General features: G+C 38.0%; 1 protein-coding gene across 1 annotated transcript in view; it reads left to right on the forward strand.

The window, feature by feature from the left end:
- DOCK2 (dedicator of cytokinesis 2) overlaps positions 1–19,721 on the forward strand; it is a 322,065-nt gene that overhangs the window by 215,168 nt on the left and 87,176 nt on the right. Inside the window, exons 28-29 of the mRNA XM_081319663.1 lie at positions 4,911–5,009; positions 5,492–5,586. Of these exons, the coding sequence (XP_081175789.1) occupies positions 4,911–5,009; positions 5,492–5,586 (194 nt within the window). The remainder of the gene's footprint in view (positions 1–4,910; positions 5,010–5,491; positions 5,587–19,721) is intronic.

Below are 19,721 nucleotides of genomic sequence, written 5' to 3' on the forward strand. Positions count from 1 at the left end.
GGAATTCATCTTTCTGAATGGATCATCCAGTGAGATTCTCTGTTCCTTAGTTCTATGTGGTGAAGGGGGCTGAGCACTGGTGATTCAGCTTTTTTCTTTGGTTGTCTGAAATAGCGTATGTTGGAGATTGAACTCACATCATTGTTAATTTATTTCTGGAAGTCAATGAAAACCAAGTTGTTCCAAATAACACTTTTTTTAAAAAAAAATGGGTGCCATGAACCTGGGTATATTTTTAGATTTATTTCTTTATTAGATTTGTAGCTAATAAAACGTACTACTCAAGTCAATACACATACTGCTCACTCCTCATATTTCTCCACTGAAACAACCCTGTGAAGTGGGTTGGGCTGAGAAAGATTGTGAGTCTTCCATACTTAAAGAAGGAGAATTTGAACTCATGGTCTCTTGTTTTGTAATCCAGCACCTTAACTATGATATTTTTATTTTATATTATTGATCAAATTTATATAGCCATACATCTCACAAACATGATTCTGGGCAGCATGCAATAAACAATCATTTTAAAATAAATCTAAAATAACAACTTAAGACAATTTTATTATTACTATTGTGTTATATCTTCTTTTTTCCTTTTGTTTTTAATCCCCTTTTATTATGTTTTCTTGTTCATTACAAGTACATAGTATTATTACACCTCTTACTATGGACAATTTAATTTCTATTGGGGTGTTTTTAAATATTGTATGTTACTACTGTAAACTATCAATATTCTGGACAGGTTCATTAGCGTTCAAAGTTTTGTGATTCACTAATAGAACAAATTTCTCACTCCCTTCTACCCTCACAATTGTTAAAGAAAGTTGCTTGACCATTTTCATAAGCAATTTCTATCTGCTCACAGAGATGCTATGTCTGAAGGGCTGATCTTGCACATTACCCCTAACCAGGTCAACTGAAGAAAGCTGATTTTATACAACCTGCTAAATTTAACCTTAAGTAAGCAATTAGCAGTTCCTGTTGTTGGATTATCATGCTGGGTGAAGTTTGATTACTTATGATTCAATGTATGTTGCGAATCCTAACAAGCGTTAATTCAGTTACCCAATGAAGCCTATTACTTGAATGCGGGTGTGAATCTGAAGAAAGATAGCTTTGAATATCTGAGATTGGCTCTATTCTATATTCACAGTTGTGTGAAGTTGCATTTATATTTTGAAGAGTACCCTTGTATATCTAGTACCCTGTTGGGAAAGTATAACACCTTTTGCTTCCTTTCTGCTAATAAGGTAGTGAACATTGTGTGTGTAGTGGGAGGAAGCAGAAGACATTCACTGTATTTTGAGTGCCCAATTGTTTAAAAATATCAAAGGATAAGGTAGTATCAGATGAATGTTAGTAAATGGCTTCACTTTTCGCATCCTGTTCTTTCCCTCTTTCAATTAGGGTTTTTTCTTTATTTATGTGGCGGGTGGCTGTTATTTGAAGTTACTACGGCAACCTGTCACCATCTGGTGTTATAAAGTATGATGAGATTTTGGTTGCTAGGTGCTGAAGTTTGCCATCTCTTTTTGTAAACTGGTATTCTTCTTCTCCCACATATTAGAACCACATATTAAATTCCAAAGAATTGTAAATTTACTAAACTCTGTTTAATCAAGCCATGCTATTCTTTTATACGGATAACTCCTTACTTCCCACATCTTACATTTTACAATTCTAAATGGTTTTTTAGCTAATGCTTCATAATACAGGTATTTAAGGCTACTAGGTGCAATATGACTTTTTAAAGGCTAATCAATCATCTCATCATACTCCATTTTATGTCAAAGGATTTTAAATAGTCACTGAAAGAGTATCTCATTTGTCTTTGACATGCTGTTTTGGCTTTGGTGCTCTGCTGATAGATATAAATTCAGTAATATCTATTTTATCATCCCACCTGACCTTTGCTCCCCTCCCCAAAAAATCTGGCAGTAATCCATATTTCCAAATAGCCAGTTTAGGTGACGGTATTTTTTTTTAATCTTTGAGTTTATTATCTCTGTACAATGGCAAGAGGTTATTGTGTATTCCATCATTATATTTATGTATATTATTGATTGCATCTATTGATAATAGATTCATATCTTCCAAACAGATTCACATCTTCCTTTCTTAACATTCTATTAAACATTTCCCTCACCAATCTAATGTTTCATAGGGTTATACTTTTTTTATACATGTTTGATCTAGGTTCACTCATGCCTATCTGTATGGTGACACAGAAGTAAGCATAGCTGAAGTGCTATGTCAAAATTCTGCTTAAACTGCTTCATTTCCTTAATTGCTAGGTATTTTGGAACTGGCACCAAAGTTCTCATTCTTATGTTACACATGTACCAGAGTGCATACTACAATTTGTGAGTGGCTATTTGGGAAAAGTGCCTTCATCCTAGGTTCTATATATCAAATCAAAACTTTAAAAAATTATAAACAAAAATAGGCAGTTGCTTTAAGGATTGGTCACACACACCTTGAATCTACTACTCTTACTTACTTCCATCCATCTCCTAGTGTGTTGATTGACTTGTACAGATCTGTACATTTGATGCTTTGACAACATTCCTGGGTAACTCCAAAACAAAGATACTTTGAAATCAGTCATGTAGCCTGACTGGATGAAAATGAGGACAAGACAGCTAATGGAAATATTAAGAGTCAATTGCTTATAAAGTGAAGTTACTGAACGGCACTGGTATGAGACAATGTTTCAGGATAAAAATGTACCTCTAACTTGTATTTTGAGCACCCAGTTATCAGTGACTCAAAACTGGATAGCAGAACCACAATTTTAACTCTACTGCCAGCTGAATTGTTTTAATAAAACAAAGCATGTCATCTGTTAGTTCACACTGTTCCCATTTGCAGTTAGTAAATCTGCACACATGTAGGACAACAGTGCATTTACAATGCTGCAGTACACAGATAGCCAGATTTTGAGAATTGGCTTTTTTCAGAGAGATTTACATTTTAAAAATAGTTTTGATTTTGCTGAACAGTATCTTTCTAAAGATGTTGCTTAAGCCACAAGGGATTAATGGAAATCATTTTGGGAAGGATAAGCAGGAACATTTTGAAAAGCTTTCAAACACGATCAAACAGCTCAAAAATCAAATAAAAAGAGCAATCTTGAATATATATAAGATTCTACTGTTTATACTTATGAGAGTTCCTTTTGGTTTCTAGAGGCAATAAAATCAGTACATCTGAATAGCAAAGCTGATCTTCAAACAATTGCAATTTTTAACTCTGGTTTGGCAAGCAGCTGACATTCTAACATCTCCATACGATCCAGAAATGCCTGCCCCTTAAAAGTAAAATATAATGTTTGCCTCTCAAAAGTAAAACATACGCTTTTCTTAAAGAGAAGAGCATTAGTAACAAAAGCTACAGAAATCCTTACCTGAAAGATCTGGGATTACCTGCTGCAAATCTCTCCTTTAACACCTCCACAGATAACCAAAGCTCTGAATAGTGAAAAGATAACTCCAAAAGCTGAAATAAGTTATCATTTATGTAGTAATTTGCACAGTTTATATGCCCGAACTATACTGGTCTGCTCACGTAGGAATAAATAAAAAAGCAGCACCAACTGAATAGAAGCTACCATATGAAAGTAAAAAAAGACCTCTAGTGGCTACAACCTGAAGTTAAAGAAGCTTCATTTCTAGCTTTAAGTAGTGTAGTAGACAAAATGGTTGGACATATTAAAGTACAGACAGTTTGCACTCATGAGCAACCTTGCATGTTGCTATTAAAGAATTAAAAACAATCAAAAACACACATTTAGGGAAGGAGAGGTCAGATTTCTCAAGTTAGTTTGACATATAAATTTCCAATTAGAATGAGCAATTGTTCTAAATGTGAAGCAGATGTGATGGACAGATAACTCTAACTTGAATTTCCTGGTGTGTAGTGGACATGCATATTTGTTGTTGTTTTTTTAGAATTTTCAAAAATCTATTTTTTAAAAAATAATTCTGGGAGAAAGATACTTGGCTTAGTATTAAATGCCAGCCAGTTTCAGCCTAGGAAAATTTAATCTATTACCATTTATTAGCGCTTGATGCTTTAAGACCAGGTATAAATCCGTAAATTAGAAAAGTAAAAATACATTTGTCAGCTTGTGAGTTAAATTTTCTTAGGGCTGCAGTTTAAAGAACTTCAAACATCTCAAGCAGACAGATGACACTTAAATGGATGTAATTGACAGCTCACATTGGTTATATTACAAATGCAAGTCATGTTTTGGGGGAGAATTATTAAGATATATGTAAAAGTATATTGTTTTTTTATCTCTTCTCTTTCTTGAACCCAGCTTTGTTTGCCCAGTGAAATCAATATTAGGATTTCACAAATAGAATTCTTCTCCTTTTATTGAAATGTAGACTTAACATTTTTATGATTATTTGAACCTTCTCTAAAGTTTTTTTTTTTAAAAAAATTCTAGAAATTTCTTGAAAATGTATTCTTTTTTAATTTGTTTCAAAAAATAATATTAAATTTCTCTGTACCAAACTGTGACATTGTACCTGTGTAGCAAAAGATTGCCCATTTTTACATCCAAGTCTATTTATTTTGAGATGTTTTGAAAACTGTAGCTCACACAGTATAAGCAGAAATAGTATTTTTTCCCCATCAATTATTTGGCATGTGTTAATTTTATTGATTTAATTTATCTTTATTTAATTTATTGACCGCCCATTTTACCACTCTGGGTGGTGAACAATAATAAAAAAGAGAAGATTTTACAAAACCTAAACACAACATGAACTAAATCATACAATAAGATAAATAGTTGTTGACGTTGATGTTACGGGCATAATATAAATGTGTTATTTTATCTCTTAACGCATTTAATCTAGATGTATATACATTTCATCCCTGTTAACCTGTTTCTTTTGCAGAGTCATTTTGTGGCCTGCATGACAGCAATCCTGGACCAAATGAATGATCAGCATTATTCTTCATACATTGAAACTTTTCAGACGAGCTCGGAATTAGTGGTAAGTTATAGGAAACAGTCTCAAGCACAGTCTCAAAATGGGCTCTTTTTCTTTTTTCTTTTTGATGTATATAGTAATGAATATTAGTTTACATAACAGGATTGCCTTTGAAGTTTCAGTCTTAAAAAATAAAAGTGGGAAATTATGTTGATCAACTAGTATTTGGAGTCAATATTGGGTTATTTGTTTTTTTTAGTCAGGTACTTTTCAATTTTACTGTATTTGTTGCTTTACCATGTCAGTGCAATTTCATGCAAAAATGTGGTGGAGTAGAGTGGTAGAAAATGCTAGCGCTGATTTAATTTTTTTTTTCCTGTTCTGTTGCTCGATTGCTGCAGTCATTACTAGGCATTTTATGCAATCGGATCAGCAATATATATACAAGTTACATTGCAAGATGGGAACAAGATTTCTTTTCTGTATTTGAAGAATGTTTGATATCTAAATATAAAAGATAAATATCCATATTTTTTTTCCACTAGGACTTTTTGATGGAAACTTTCATAATGTTTAAAGATCTGATTGGAAAAAATGTTTACCCCTTGGATTGGATAGCGATGAGCATGGTGCAGAACAGGTAATACAAACCTACAGAGGGCTATAAGTCTTGCAGCCTGCTAGACAACTTTAAACATTGGCAGCCAAGAAATTTTGAAAACCCACCAAGGTTAAGTAAAATGTCAACTGGGAATGATAAATGAGTGGCTGCATTATCAGGCAGGTAAAGCTATACACTGTTGGCTCTTAAGTTGTGTATGTCTGGTATTAAAAATCACAAGCTTATTCACGTATGTGTGTATATATGTGTGTGTGTATATATATATATATATATATATATATATATATATATATATACATCTCAGAAGGGTATGGCTGACTGATGAAAACTAATAAGTTTGAAATGCATATCAGTCTCCCTTAATTCTTTGTTAGCAATTTAATATATAAAACCTCAGAAAACAAATATATATATATATATATATATATATATATATATATATATATATATATATATATATATATATATGTATATATATTCCTATCCTGTAGTCATTGGAAGTCTGGATTTTTTTAGAAAAACAAAACACTGAATGTTTTATTAATTAGAGATGTAAAGATCAGGTTAGCTCTTCCCCATTAAATGGTTAACAGAAGGTGACCTCTGGAAGTTTTTTCCACCATACCTTTTTTAATTAAGTAAGTCATTAGGAAAAAAAGGTCAGTAGAAACTGGACCATTTAAGAATCTGGATTAGATATACATTATGCATGGTATTACGTGATCCTTTAAAATACCTTGGTGGTCATATGAGCACAGGGTTCTTTTCTATGAAAGGGGTTTCCCTGGGTGCAGCCAAGTGAGGTCCCTGGTGTTCAGCAGCCCCAGACTGAGCCATAGTTCATATGCCAAACTGTGACAAAATTGTTGATCAGGTCAGAAGGGGAACATGAAGTCTGAGGTTCTGGAAGACTCTTATGAGCATTACAATAACAAGCCCCCAAATGTGATAGTTATGAAAAAAATGGACCCACATAATCCAAGGATCTCTTAATTTGTCAGCCTCTTGACTACATTCTGGCCTCTGACATAGAAGACGTTGTCCATCTGTAGTCTGATCTGTGATTCCATGCTAGTGTTTGCACCCATAGGGATTTCCAAGGGAAGTTGTATATCACAAACAATGGATTTTTTTGTGATTAACTTTTATGTATTTGTGACCAAAATGCTCAATTTTTCACCCAATAGGATGTGTAGTACAATTCTTTCTTTCTCTCTCCCTCCCTCTCTCTTGATAATGGTTTTAATCCTTTTGTGTGAAATTCTTTCTCATTTTTTTATTACTATGCTATAGCTTATCTATAAAGCCATGGTGCATTTTAGGTATATTGAATGTATATCTCAAATCATGTGTCATATCAGAATTGCTGCATTGCTTGAATCTACTGATATCTTTGCCAAATTCCTGCTTGATATATTCTGAATGGAGCAGGAAGATGCATACTAAGCTGATGCTATTTTCCACATTCCCCCTTGCATTTGGGATCAAACATAATTGCAAATACAGAGAGCTAGTTTTGAAACAGTAAATGAAGGTTCAAGGGGTAGGACACAAGAGAGTTGCATCAGCTTTGAAAGTTTGGAACTGAAGGACGATTGCAGGTTGGCAAAATGTCTGGCTCAAATCATCAAAGCGTTTTAGGTTTTTGGTTTTTTTTTCACGAGAGAGGCAAAATGAGCATGTGAGACCTGACAATAAAAAGTTTGGACTAGTTTATAAGTTTTTAACCATCAGCCCTTTGAATTTACCTGTTTCATTCCATACAATTTACTGGTAGACCCCAATATATGACCATTCGTTTAACAACAGATCAAAGTTACAGCAGCCTTGGAAAACATGACTTACAACATGTATTCACACTTATGCAGTCGTGTGATCACAAATTGGGTGCTCAGCAACCAGCTCACATTTAGAGCTGGCTGCAGCATTCTGAGGTCACGTGATCATGATTTGGGATCTTTTTTGTCAATTTCTGGCAAAAACAATTACAAATACCCATTGAGAAAGATGGATCCGCCTAACAATTTGATGTGACTTATGATTGCAATGGCTTACAATGAAAATTCCAGTCCTAATGGTGATTGTAAGTTGAGGAATGAATATATGTGACTTATACAAAGGTTGAATGAAAAATAACTCCTAATAAGGTACTAACAGATGTTAGAAGCTCTGATGTGTTTTTTTTAGCATTGCCTATTTACCGGTAATTCATTTGGTGGGAAGTAGCTATAAGGAAAGGCTGCATGCTCATCAGCGTGCTTTAAACAATGTGACATGACTGAATTTTTGAGTACAATTATTCATTGGCTTCTGTGCATTCATTCAGTGAGTTTTCAAAGTTATGGCGACATTGAAAAAATGGACCTAGAACCAGTCCTCAAAGTTCCAGCCATTGTAGCATTCCTGCAAGCACATGATCGTGATCCGAGCTCTTGGATGTCTAGCTCACAATTACATGTGGCAGGGAGCTGCAGTCAAGGATGGTTGCAAATATGGTTTACAACCTTTCCTGCTGGATTTCCACGAGCAAAGTCAATGGGGAAGCAATCAACAAGGTTCATATCAGAAAGGTGGGAGGCCTCCAGTGAAGCAAGGCAAGCTAGCATGTGCATTTTCTCTGGTGGATTGTGGTAGCATTTCTGCTGAACAAGCAGCTGAATATGAGATCCTGGCTGCCAAAATGCTCTCTGGACTTGTACTTCATACAGCTGACTTCTGTGAGCAGACAGGAGATACTGTTATTTCTACAGCTGCAGCCTGCAATGAGCTAGGAGTCATGAGTTCCATCATCTCTGAGCTGTAAAAGCAGCCTTCATGGACCCACACAACCTTAAGCAAAACCCTTTTAATCACTTGCAGTTTATTATTTTAATTTCTTCTTTAAGATTGATAAACTGTTAATCTGTTCCATGGAAAGCTGACTTGACAATGGTCGACGGTGTTCAAGTGGTGCTCCAGTTGTTTGGGGCATTGCACTCCAGGTGCCTATTACTACTGATCTATCTTTGCTTTCTTTTGTCAGTCACTCTATTTCTATTTACAGGTTTTTGTGTTTTGTGATTTTCTCCACTTCTTTCTCTTCTGCTCTGTTGTCTCTAGGTACTGCCATGTCCATGATCCAGGGGTTTTTTTTGTCTTTCTTATGGACAGTTGTTAAGTCTGGGGTGTTATATGGTAGAGCACTTTAGCTGCTTCATTTTGTGTGACATTGTTTATTTTGTGGTTATTATTATTATTATTATTATTATTATTATTATTATTATTATTATTATTATTCCTTTAAATGTTGAAAGGGATAAGGGGATTTAGACTAAATGGAAAAAGAGATTATATACTTGTATTGTTATGTATTTTTGTTAATTTTTACTGGACCTTTGTTGATTAATAAATTGCAGATTTACAGATGAGTTTATAAAAAATGGGATGAGATATGGAATGAAGATTTTTCTGGTTGTAATCTAAGAGAGCAATAGATTCTTAATTTTGGATATGCTGGTTGAGGATGAAGGGGGGATTTCGTTTTCTTACTATCTTTTTCGGAGAATATTTTAGTTTAGTTTTACCTGTTTCATATAATTTTTAATAAAATTATCAAAAAGAAAGGCTGAAGAACTGATGGAAAATAACTTGGTGGGTCAAAGACAAATTGATATCGACCTTGATATTTCAATGAAGAACACTGAACATCGTTATTGATGTTCTTCAATATTTGAAGGTTTGTACAAGATAAGTTCCTCTCATGCTGACAGCAGAGATGAAAGCCTCAAGAACTGAAATTTGCCAGCAATTGTTGTCATGCTATGAGAATAGATATTTCTTCACAGAACTATGACAGTCAGTGAAACATGGCACAGGAACTAAACATCACTCCATGGTGAATCATCACAAAGATTTACCTGCAAACGGGGAGAGATTCAAAACTCATGGTTACAGAAATTTGGGATGCAGATGGTATTATTTGCATGAATTTCCAGGGACTGTTATTAACTCAGAATATTACACTGCAACACTCAAAACTGTGAAACAATGATAAGGCAGAATTTAGAAACGCAAAGGATATTTTGCTGCAAATTGATTACACTGAGTCTCATACTTCCTGAGCCACCCAGTAGTATAGGCAATTGTGATGTTGGATTTCACCACTTTACACCTCCCACCATACAATCCAGATTTGGGTGCTATAAAACTTCCACTTTTTCTCAAACTTGAATGAATATTTTAGAAAGCATATGTTTGACTGAAATGATGAGGAGCAGGACTTCAGAACTTGTTTGAAGATGAAGGACAATTAGTGGATCACTCAAAAGGAAATTGCTGTCAAGCTTGGCATTCATAGCAATATGTCAGTCACGTTCAGTGCTCTTTTTGTAAGAAAAAAGGTGCTGGAACTCACATCTTCTTAATCTTTTATTTAAAAAATTATATATTCAGTCCTTAACATAAATTTAATTTATTGTATTTAAGGCAAATGTTCATAGTAAAGTTTACACTAAAAATTAAAAAAAAACATTTTCAATTCACCAATGATTTTTTAAAATAAAGAAATTATTTACCTTTCGCACGTAGTCAATCACTGTACACACACCCACACGTCAGTTGTGTAACGAAAGATAATGGTTGCGCCCATAGTAAGCATTCAGCATGCTATCACGCAACCAATCACAAGCCAAGCAGCGCCATCACAATCAATGCGGATGAAGTATTTTTATTTCATTTTATTTTTTATTTTAATTCTATTTATATCCCGCCCTTCTCCGAAGACTCAGGGCGGCTTACAAGCTTAGCAGTAGCCTTCATTCTATGTATATGCCTGCTTATTAGGGCTTTCACACACCCCCCAAGCGGCATTATTACAAAGTCAGCTTAATTGCCCCCAACAATCTGGGTCCTCATTTTACCTACCTCGGAAGGATGGAAGGCTGAGTCAACCTTGAGCCTGGTGGGATGCGAACCTGCACTAATTGCAGGCAGCTGGTGTTACTTAAGGAGGCATTAGCCCACTGCTCCACCAAGGCTTGCATTGGACTCGACACACAAGCAGCCCGCATGCACCATTCTAATGATTTTGCCGCCAACCTGTTGTGTATGTACATAGTTATTAACAAGGGAATTGCAGCCTGCAGTATTTGCTGGATCAGAGCGGGAGATTCTGCTGCAATCATTGGCTGCAATGAGCAAGAAGCGGGAAAATAAACGCTACTGATTGGTCACAGTTCAAACAGTTCCACTATAAAAGGTTGCAACAGTTGACAGTTGCTAGTTGACTTATGTGTATTCAATAAACCATTTATTGCAAAATTGCTCTGAGTCTTCGTCTATCAGAACCAAACAAATTGGCGACGAAGGTGGGATAGACAGAAGACCAGAGAATCGTCGATTTGTTGCGCGAAGGCGGCAAATTTGAAAACGTGTCACAGTCAACCGAGCGGCCGCGGCGAAGTGAAATTCTCCGAATGGCGCAAATAGGGTCACTGAAGGAATTCGACCCAAACTTCCCCGAGGATTGGGAAGAGTACATCGGACAAGTAGAAGGGTTCCTGTTAGTGAACGGAATCACTGACGACAGGAAAAAGGCGGCAGCTTTGTTAACGATTTGCGGCACACCGGTCTACAGAATCGCTGTCGGACTGTGCCAACCGCAACCAGTCTCTAGTGTGCCTTACGCCGACCTTTTAGCCAAATTAAAGGTCCACTTCACGCCTAGAAGATCGGAGCTGTTCTGGCGCCGCATCTTCGAGAAAAGGAACCAGAGACCGGGTGAATCCATCCAAAAATTTGTCGCTGCCGTCAGGGAAGCCGCAGTACGCTGCAAGTACGATAACTTAGAGATAAGAATTCGGGACCGAGTCGTACTGGGCTTACGAGATGAACAGCTACAAAACCGAATAATTGCCAAACCCACCGGCGATCTGCAGGAGGTGATAGACGAACTCCTAACGTATGAGTCTACCGGGTATCGCGACCCCCCCCGCAGTAGCATGGCAGCGGCGTCAGAAATCAACCAGGAAGGCTATGTGGACTGTGGGGAGGTGGATCAGCAGTGGGAGGACGAGATCGCCGAAGTCTCAAGGCGATTCGGTAAAATGGCGCCAAGACTGACCAGAACCGAGGGGCCCGAGCCTAACCGCCGGCAACAAACCGCAACGCCGCAGAGACAAGCGACCGGGGCACAACGACCTTGGAAGGACACCACAACCCGACCAAGAGACAACGACAGCCAAAACCGGTGCGGCAGCTGTGGAGGCAACCATCCCCGCGCATCTTGCCGATTCCGGAACGCAAAGTGCAGGGCCTGCGGGAAGACCGGCCACATCCAGGCCATCTGCAGGAGCCGCGCTCGAGATAACCGCCTTAACGAAGTGGATGTGTGGCCCGAAGGTAAGGTGACCCCTTACTTAAGTGGCAAAGAGTTCCCTAGATTCAGGGCTAGAATTCCTAACCTAGGGGAGGTGGCAGGTGTCAGTCACAGGAGGACAGGGAAAAACAGCAATTTTCCAGATGGAAAATTAAAAATCATAGTCCATCTGCAAGGGGTTCCTTGCAGAATGGAGATAGATTCTGGAGCTTCTGTGTCAATAATCTCCAGTGAAACCCTGGAGAGAATTGAACAATTAAGTGGAAGAAAAATTCCACTGAGTTCAACAAATATCCAGTTAACAGATTTCCAGAAAAGCCCAATAAAAATAAAAGGGAAAATCAGTCCTAGAGTTCAATTTAAGAATTTTAAGGGGGTCTTAGATTTAATAGTTACTGAAGGGCATAGGACTAGTCTAATTGGCCTTAACTGGTTCCCTGCCCTGGGCATTTGGGTTGGGGGAATAAATTCAATAATTAAAAATAAGACCCTCGAATCAGTCTGCAACGAGTTTGCAGACGTATTCGATGGGTCTCTTGGTAAATACAAGGGCCCCCCAATTAAATTTAACCTAGACCCATCCGTGAAACCTATCAGGCTTAAGGCCCGAAGGGTGCCTTTCGCGCTGAAGGAAAAAATCGAGGCCGAGCTCGACCGGCTTGTAGGCCAAGGGGTACTAGAACCCGTTGAGGGAGGCCTGTGGGAAACGCCGATTGTCACACCCCTCAAACCCAATGGGGATGTGAGAATCTGCGCTGACTACAAAGCCACCCTCAACATTGGAATGAAAAAACATGCTTACCCGGTCCCGACGGTGAAGCAGGTCCTCGCGACGATCCAGGACGGCGCCATGTTTGCCAAGTTAGACTTGGCGCATGCGTACTTACAATTGACTGTTTCTGAAGAAGCTGCAGAAGCACAGACGATCGTTACCCACAAGGGGGCGTTCCGGGTCCACAGACTGCAATTCGGTATTGCAGCAGCTCCAGGTATCTTTCAAGAAGTGATGGAGAGGACCTTAAAGGGCATACCTGGTGTATGCCCTTACTTTGATGATGTCCTGATAGCTGGAAAAGATGAAGGAATGTTAGTGGAACGACTGGAACAGGTATTGGGGAGGTTCAGAAGGGCTGGACTAAAACTTAAAAAAGAAAAGTGTAGCATTGGGGTTCAGTCCACTGAATTTCTAGGGTTTAAAATAGACAAGAATGGAATTCACCCTACCCCTGATAAAATCAAGGCAATTAAATTGGCACCAGAACCAAAAAAACAAGGCAGAATTACAAGCCTTCCTTGGTTTAGTAAATTTTTACCACACATTTGTGCCTCACAAAGCTGCCATTGCAGAACCTCTCCATAGGCTCTTAGATAAAAAAACCCCATGGCAGTGGCTTAACAAACATAGGGTGAGTTTCCAAACATTAAAAGACATTCTTTCCAGCCAATCCACTGTAACCCATTTCATTGAAAATAAACCCATTTACCTAGCATGTGATGCTTCACCTTATGGTGTGGGGGCCGTGATCAGCCATTTAGACAACCATGGAATACAAAGACCAATTGCATACTACTCTCGGACACTGACCAAAGCTGAGAGAAATTATGCACAGATTGACAGGGAAGCCTTGGCAATTGTGGCAGGAGTTAAAAAGTTCCATGACTACCTGTATGGTAGGAACTTTACTATACTAACTGACCACAAACCCCTGTTGGGACTATTCACCACGGATAAACAGACTCCCCAAATCATGTCACCTCGAATGCTGAGATGGTCCATCTTCCTCTCAGCATATTCGTTTTCTCTCCAATACAGACCTGGCAAGGACATGGGGCACGCGGACGCTCTGAGCAGGTTGCCCTTAAACATAACTGAGGATGACCCTGCCCCTGTAGGGCAAATAATGTCCCTACAAGACATCCCGGACTGGCCCTTAACCGCCAAGGATATAGCTGTGGCAACAAACTCCGACCCAATTCTAAGGAGGATATTGGCTTGGGTTCTAAGTGGGTGGCCTAATACCAATCCGGATGCCAAATACATTCCATATGTCAGAAGGAAAAATGAACTATCAGTTCATTTGGGATGTTTACTGTGGGGAAACCGCGTGGTTATTCCTGAAATCCATAGGCCTGCTATCCTAATAGAATTACACGAGGGTCACCCAGGAGTAGTACGCATGAAGGCGTTAGCTAGGAGCCACTTATGGTGGCCAGGTCTGGACAATAACATTGAGGAATGTGTTGCCAATTGCCATCAGTGTCAACGCTCTAGGCCTGAACAACAACACATCCGCACACATAAATGGGAGTTAGCTAGGAATCCGTGGTCCAGGATTCATATTGATTTCGCTGGACCTTTCCAAGGGGTGACATTTTTGGTGGTTGTGGACAGTTTCTCCAGATGGTTAGAGGTAGTACCAGTCAGTTCCATGACTTCTGGTAAGACTATACAGGTATTAAGGGGCCTCTTTGCCACTCATGGGTTACCTGATATACTTGTGTCTGACAACGGGCCACAATTCACATCTGTTGAATTCCAGGATTTCCTCAAGGCCAACTCGATTAAGCACAAGACATCAGCACCCTTCCACCCATCTTCCAACGGTTTGGCTGAACGTAACGTGAGGACCACGAAGGACGCATTAAAAAGAATCATCCACGGTGACTGGCATCAAAGATTGGCCGAGTTCTTGCTGACCCAACACACGACCCCATGTACCGCCACCGGCAAAAGTCCAGCTGAAATGAGGTGGGGTAAAAGACTAAGCACCAAATTGGACAGATTACACCCTGACAGACTTCCACCAAGTGCTGAATTCGACATTCCTAATAGAACATTCAATGTGGGGGATTTGATATGGGCCAGAAACTATGCGTCTGGGGATAAATGGATTCCAGGGGTGATTACTGAAATTTTGGGGCCCCTGTCGTACACTATTGAGGGGGAAGGGAATTGGAGCAGCAAGAGACACATAGATCAGTTAAGAAAGAGAACCAGTGGATGCGTACCAGAAGAAGGGGATCAAAACAGATTTGTGGGGAACAGTACATTCAGGGTCAGTGATAACAACACGCCGGGTAGTGGGGAAGCCGAATTGCAAGATAACGCAGCCTCTGATAACCAACAACAACAAGCTAGACAGTTCAATTGGGTAACACCCTTGAGGAGTAGGCCAGCCACTTCTGATCTTCAAACACAAACAAACACCAATTCACAAATTAGCAATCGGGAAGCATCAGAGTCAGGCAACCAAGAGTCCAGGTCCAACACAGACAATCAGCCAAGCAGACTACCTGGTAAAGGTGTCCCCAGCAGCCTGGGCAATAGATACCCCTCTAGGATTCACAGGCCTCCAAAATACTTAAAAGACTTTATTCATAAATAACAACAACTGGGGGGTAAGGGGTGTTGTGTATGTACATAGTTATTAACAAGGGAATTGCAGCCTGCAGTATTTGCTGGATCAGAGCGGGAGATTCTGCTGCAATCATTGGCTGCAATGAGCAAGAAGCGGGAAAATAAACGCTACTGATTGGTCACAGTTCAAACAGTTCCACTATAAAAGGTTGCAACAGTTGACAGTTGCTAGTTGACTTATGTGTATTCAATAAACCATTTATTGCAAAATTGCTCTGAGTCTTCGTCTATCAGAACCAAACACAACCTGCTATGCTTAACAGGGAGATTCAAGTCCACATGGACCAAACTGCTATGTATTAATGTGTTATGGTTATGTACTTTACAACAAGGTTTATGAGGTAAAACCGGCCAGAACACACAGCAGCTTTTGACAGCTGTCAAAAGCTGCTGAAAGCTTATGCGCAGGCGTGGCTAATGTAACAGCGCCGGCTGTCAAAGCCAGCCACTGTGGTTTGGACCTCACCAACCGCAGGAAACCGGCAAGTTCCTGATTGGTTACCAGCTTGCCAGCTGGAGTATAAATGTTGGCGCAGAAAGCCTGTCAGCGCCCGGTTCCATGCCACCATTAAAAGGTTGTTACTTGAGCCAGCTGTCTCGAGTGTTCCTTGCTGAAGATAAAGCACAAACATCAAATTTTCAAAAGTTACTTTTAAAACTTGGAGAATCTGTCAAAAAAAGGTGCCAGAACTCTGTTCTGGTGCGTTCTATGGCAAAAAAGCACTGGTCACATTATTAATGTTTTTCAATATCATAAGAGTTTGTACAACAAAAAGTCCTCACAAAGTGGAACAGCTCCAAAATGAATTTATTTATTCTTTAATTGTAGGGAAAACTTTCATCAAATTCATTATATTATATTAACTGAGTCTTGAAAGATTCTGGTTTACTTTAAAAAAAATGGTTGGGAACAATTGATTTGTTATTTTCTGTGTTTAGTTGTCCTCTCATTTCAAATACTGCTGGAAAGTACCCATTTTTATGTGGGGACAAGTTTGTGCTCCTCCATGATCATTGTATAATGATTCTCAGAAAATTCATGGCAAATTTTTGAGCAAATCTTCTGGTGATAAACTGTTCCAGGAAGTACTTGGCACAAAGAACAATAATAATTGTATTTAACCATTCCTTATATAACTAATTGCAGTTATTTTCACCATGGTACATAAAATTCTCATTATAGTCAAGATGCATCTGTTGATCATTCAGCAATATAACTCTTACAGAACTTTTACAGAAAAATCATTCAGAAATGTAATTCTACAACATCCGTTGACTGAAGTAAGCTATATAAACTGGAGGCTTTCTAGTCTATGAAAGAGCAGGACTAGAAAAGAAGAAATAGCAAGTGCAAAACTAGTTACAAAAATGGCAAATGGAAAGCTTTGGTTTCTGGACCCCTAGGACATACCTGGGTGTTAGACTGAATCTGAAAAACACATGGGAATATCTTCTGACCTGGAATGATTTCATATGTCTGATCCAGTGCATCATAGGATACTGAAAGGGATGGCTGGTGATCTGAACTTACATCAATTGCATTAAAAATATAGATGCTAAAATATGCTAAAGAATGAAGTATCAGATGATTGGATTATGTCAATTTTCTTCATTTTCAGAAAAAGAGGACTTGGTGACTACTGGTGAGGGGTTCTTCATAGGAATGCATGGGAAGATGTCTAGATTGTATGATAAAATATCATTCTGAGTAATCATATTTTCTTCTTTGATCATAGAATTTTCATAATACGAGGGCAATTTGGAAATAAACCTCCATTTGAGCATGTGCAAGAAATAGGTGGGAATAGTGACGCCCACCCTATGGCGCCTTGCAAAGTAGTTCAGTAGGTAGTGAGAAGTGGAAGGAGAGGTTTGTGTTGCAGTTGACTCGTCCACTAGATCAATTGAAAATTGCCATAGAAAATCCTGCCAAATGTGAAGTGCATGCAGTAATACAATTCCTGTGTGTGAAAACACTTTCCGCAGCTGTGATTCATTTCGAACTGTGTAATATTTATGGAACAAACGTGATGAGTGAAGGTGTCGTACATCAGTGGTGTCACATGTTTAAAGATGGACGAACTGATGTGCATGATAAGGCAAGAAGTGGCCGTCCATCTCTAGTCAGCGCTAAACAATGTGCTTCATAATGCTGTTACAGGGTGGCTTCATTCCCAGGCGGGAGATTTTTTTGCAGAAGGAATTTTGAACCTTGTAAGACGTTATGACAAGTACCTCAATTTGAATGGCGATTATGTTGAAAAGTATTGTAATGTTGTAGTTTTCTAATATGAATAATAAAAATTCTGTATCTGCGAGTGTCTATCATAGATAACCAAATGGAGGTTTATTTCCAAATTGCCCTCTTAGATCATGGCAATGCTATGGACATTGCATTAGGTATATCCTGATACCACCAAAGCATTATTTGACTGTACATAACATGGCTGGCTTTAAAAGAATACTCAAATAATTCCTGTAACTGGTCTAATATCAAACTGAACAAATTTTCATCTGAAATGCTTTAGAGTTTTATCACATATTGAACACTTTTATAAAGGACTTGGTGAAGTGGTAATAAAATGGCAAAGGATTCCAAATGGACACATTTAGTTATTTACATAAATTTTAAAAATGCCTCACTACCATGTCTCACTAATTCTAGGTGCTTTACACCATTAAAAGGCAGTGCAATCATGTCATATTATAGAAGACAAAATTAAAATTGGAAACAATTTTAGGTTAGATTAAAGAAGTGGACAGAAAATATCAGAATTAAATTTAATAGAGACAAATATGAAGTTCTTTAGTTAGGAATTAGAGATATCTGATCTAGTAGTAACACCTAATACTGTATTGTTGATCACAATATGAATCAATGCACTGGCACTGCTGCTAAAAAAAGCTAATGTAATCTTAGACTATATAAATAGAAGTATAGTTTTCAAGCTTAAGTTATAGGAAGCCATATTCTGGTTCAATGTTATGGAGAAGATTCCCAACAGAAGAATTTTATATGAATATAATCAGCAAAGGCCATGATGATCTCATTTAATGTGTTCAAATCAAGATATTGCATAGCTAAGTGTCATGGATAGTTCCATTCTGATTTCTACATTGAACAAGAAGTCAGGCCTGAACATCAGAGAATCCCTTTCAACTTTATGATTCATTTATGAACCATTATTCATCTCTTCTTTCCAAATGTGCATGGATATGTGTTGAGCAACTAACTGTTTGATCCTATGCTGTTCACTTGGATTCTAAATTCAAAATACATAAGATTTGATAAGCAGACAGTGATGCTGCAATGACCATTCTTAAAATTATTATCTTGTGATGGGAATAGGTTAGGTAGTTTCAAAATCTGGGTATATTAATCTAGTAAAGAATATGGAGAAGGTACTGAGATTATGCTGATGTATTGCCCTCTTTCTTCAAGCTGGTAATAATCTTTCTGAATTGTTAGTTTCCTAGAAACTAAATATTCGGGAAACTTCAACATTTACCTGAAATTTTCCCATTGGCAGCCATTCAAAATATAATTCTGCTATGCACATTTATTAATTTCAATATATATTGCACACATGTTAATGTATAGCCTTTACCTGATCTGCACAGATAATCCATGTGGTTGATATTATCAGTCTGGATTATCATTTCCTAACACAAGAACTGCTTGTATCTTAGATGTTATATGTTCATTAATTTCAATGTCTTGTCTTTGATTGTTCTTTCCTATCACAATTGGATCAGTACAGTGTGATCCAGTAAAATGTTTTAAAATTGTAGAGAGGCTGACAAATCTTTATGAGATTTGTTGTTGTTATTTTACTATCCCCTGTGATGAGTTTGCAGAAAATTGTTGATAAAATTGCTCACATCTGGTCTCACATGGACTGTTCATTGAGAACCACTTTGGGATAGTGTTTAAGACAGTCACTTGTCTAGTTTTAATGAATAATTTCATCTTCTTCAACCTGAAGTGTGGATAAGTGAGTTTGAAGATTAACCAGGCTACTTGCTTGTTGGATATTTTCCCATCCTGTTTACACTGCACAGAGAGATGAAATCAAAAGTTGTTTCTTGAGGAAAGAGTTATGTATAGTTTCATTTAAAACAAAGAAATAAATCACTTCAGGAAATATATGGACATCTCATAGAAGAGAAGAGAATTACATCTCTAAATACTGACCATGTTTGATATCTCTGTTCTAGAACAAGAGTTCAGTTCAATTCTATTCTGTTCCAGACTTTCTTGGATGATACCATTATTTACAAACTTTCCAGAGCTGTTTCAGACCTTTTTTTGGTCCAGAAATAGGTAACAGGTGGCTTCTGCATCTAGGGAAACTGTTTTTCAACAAAAATGTCAGCCAA

Source organism: Vipera berus, assembly GCF_964194415.1.
Source record: "Vipera berus genome assembly, chromosome: 2".
Taxonomy (NCBI): domain Eukaryota; kingdom Metazoa; phylum Chordata; class Lepidosauria; order Squamata; family Viperidae; genus Vipera; species Vipera berus.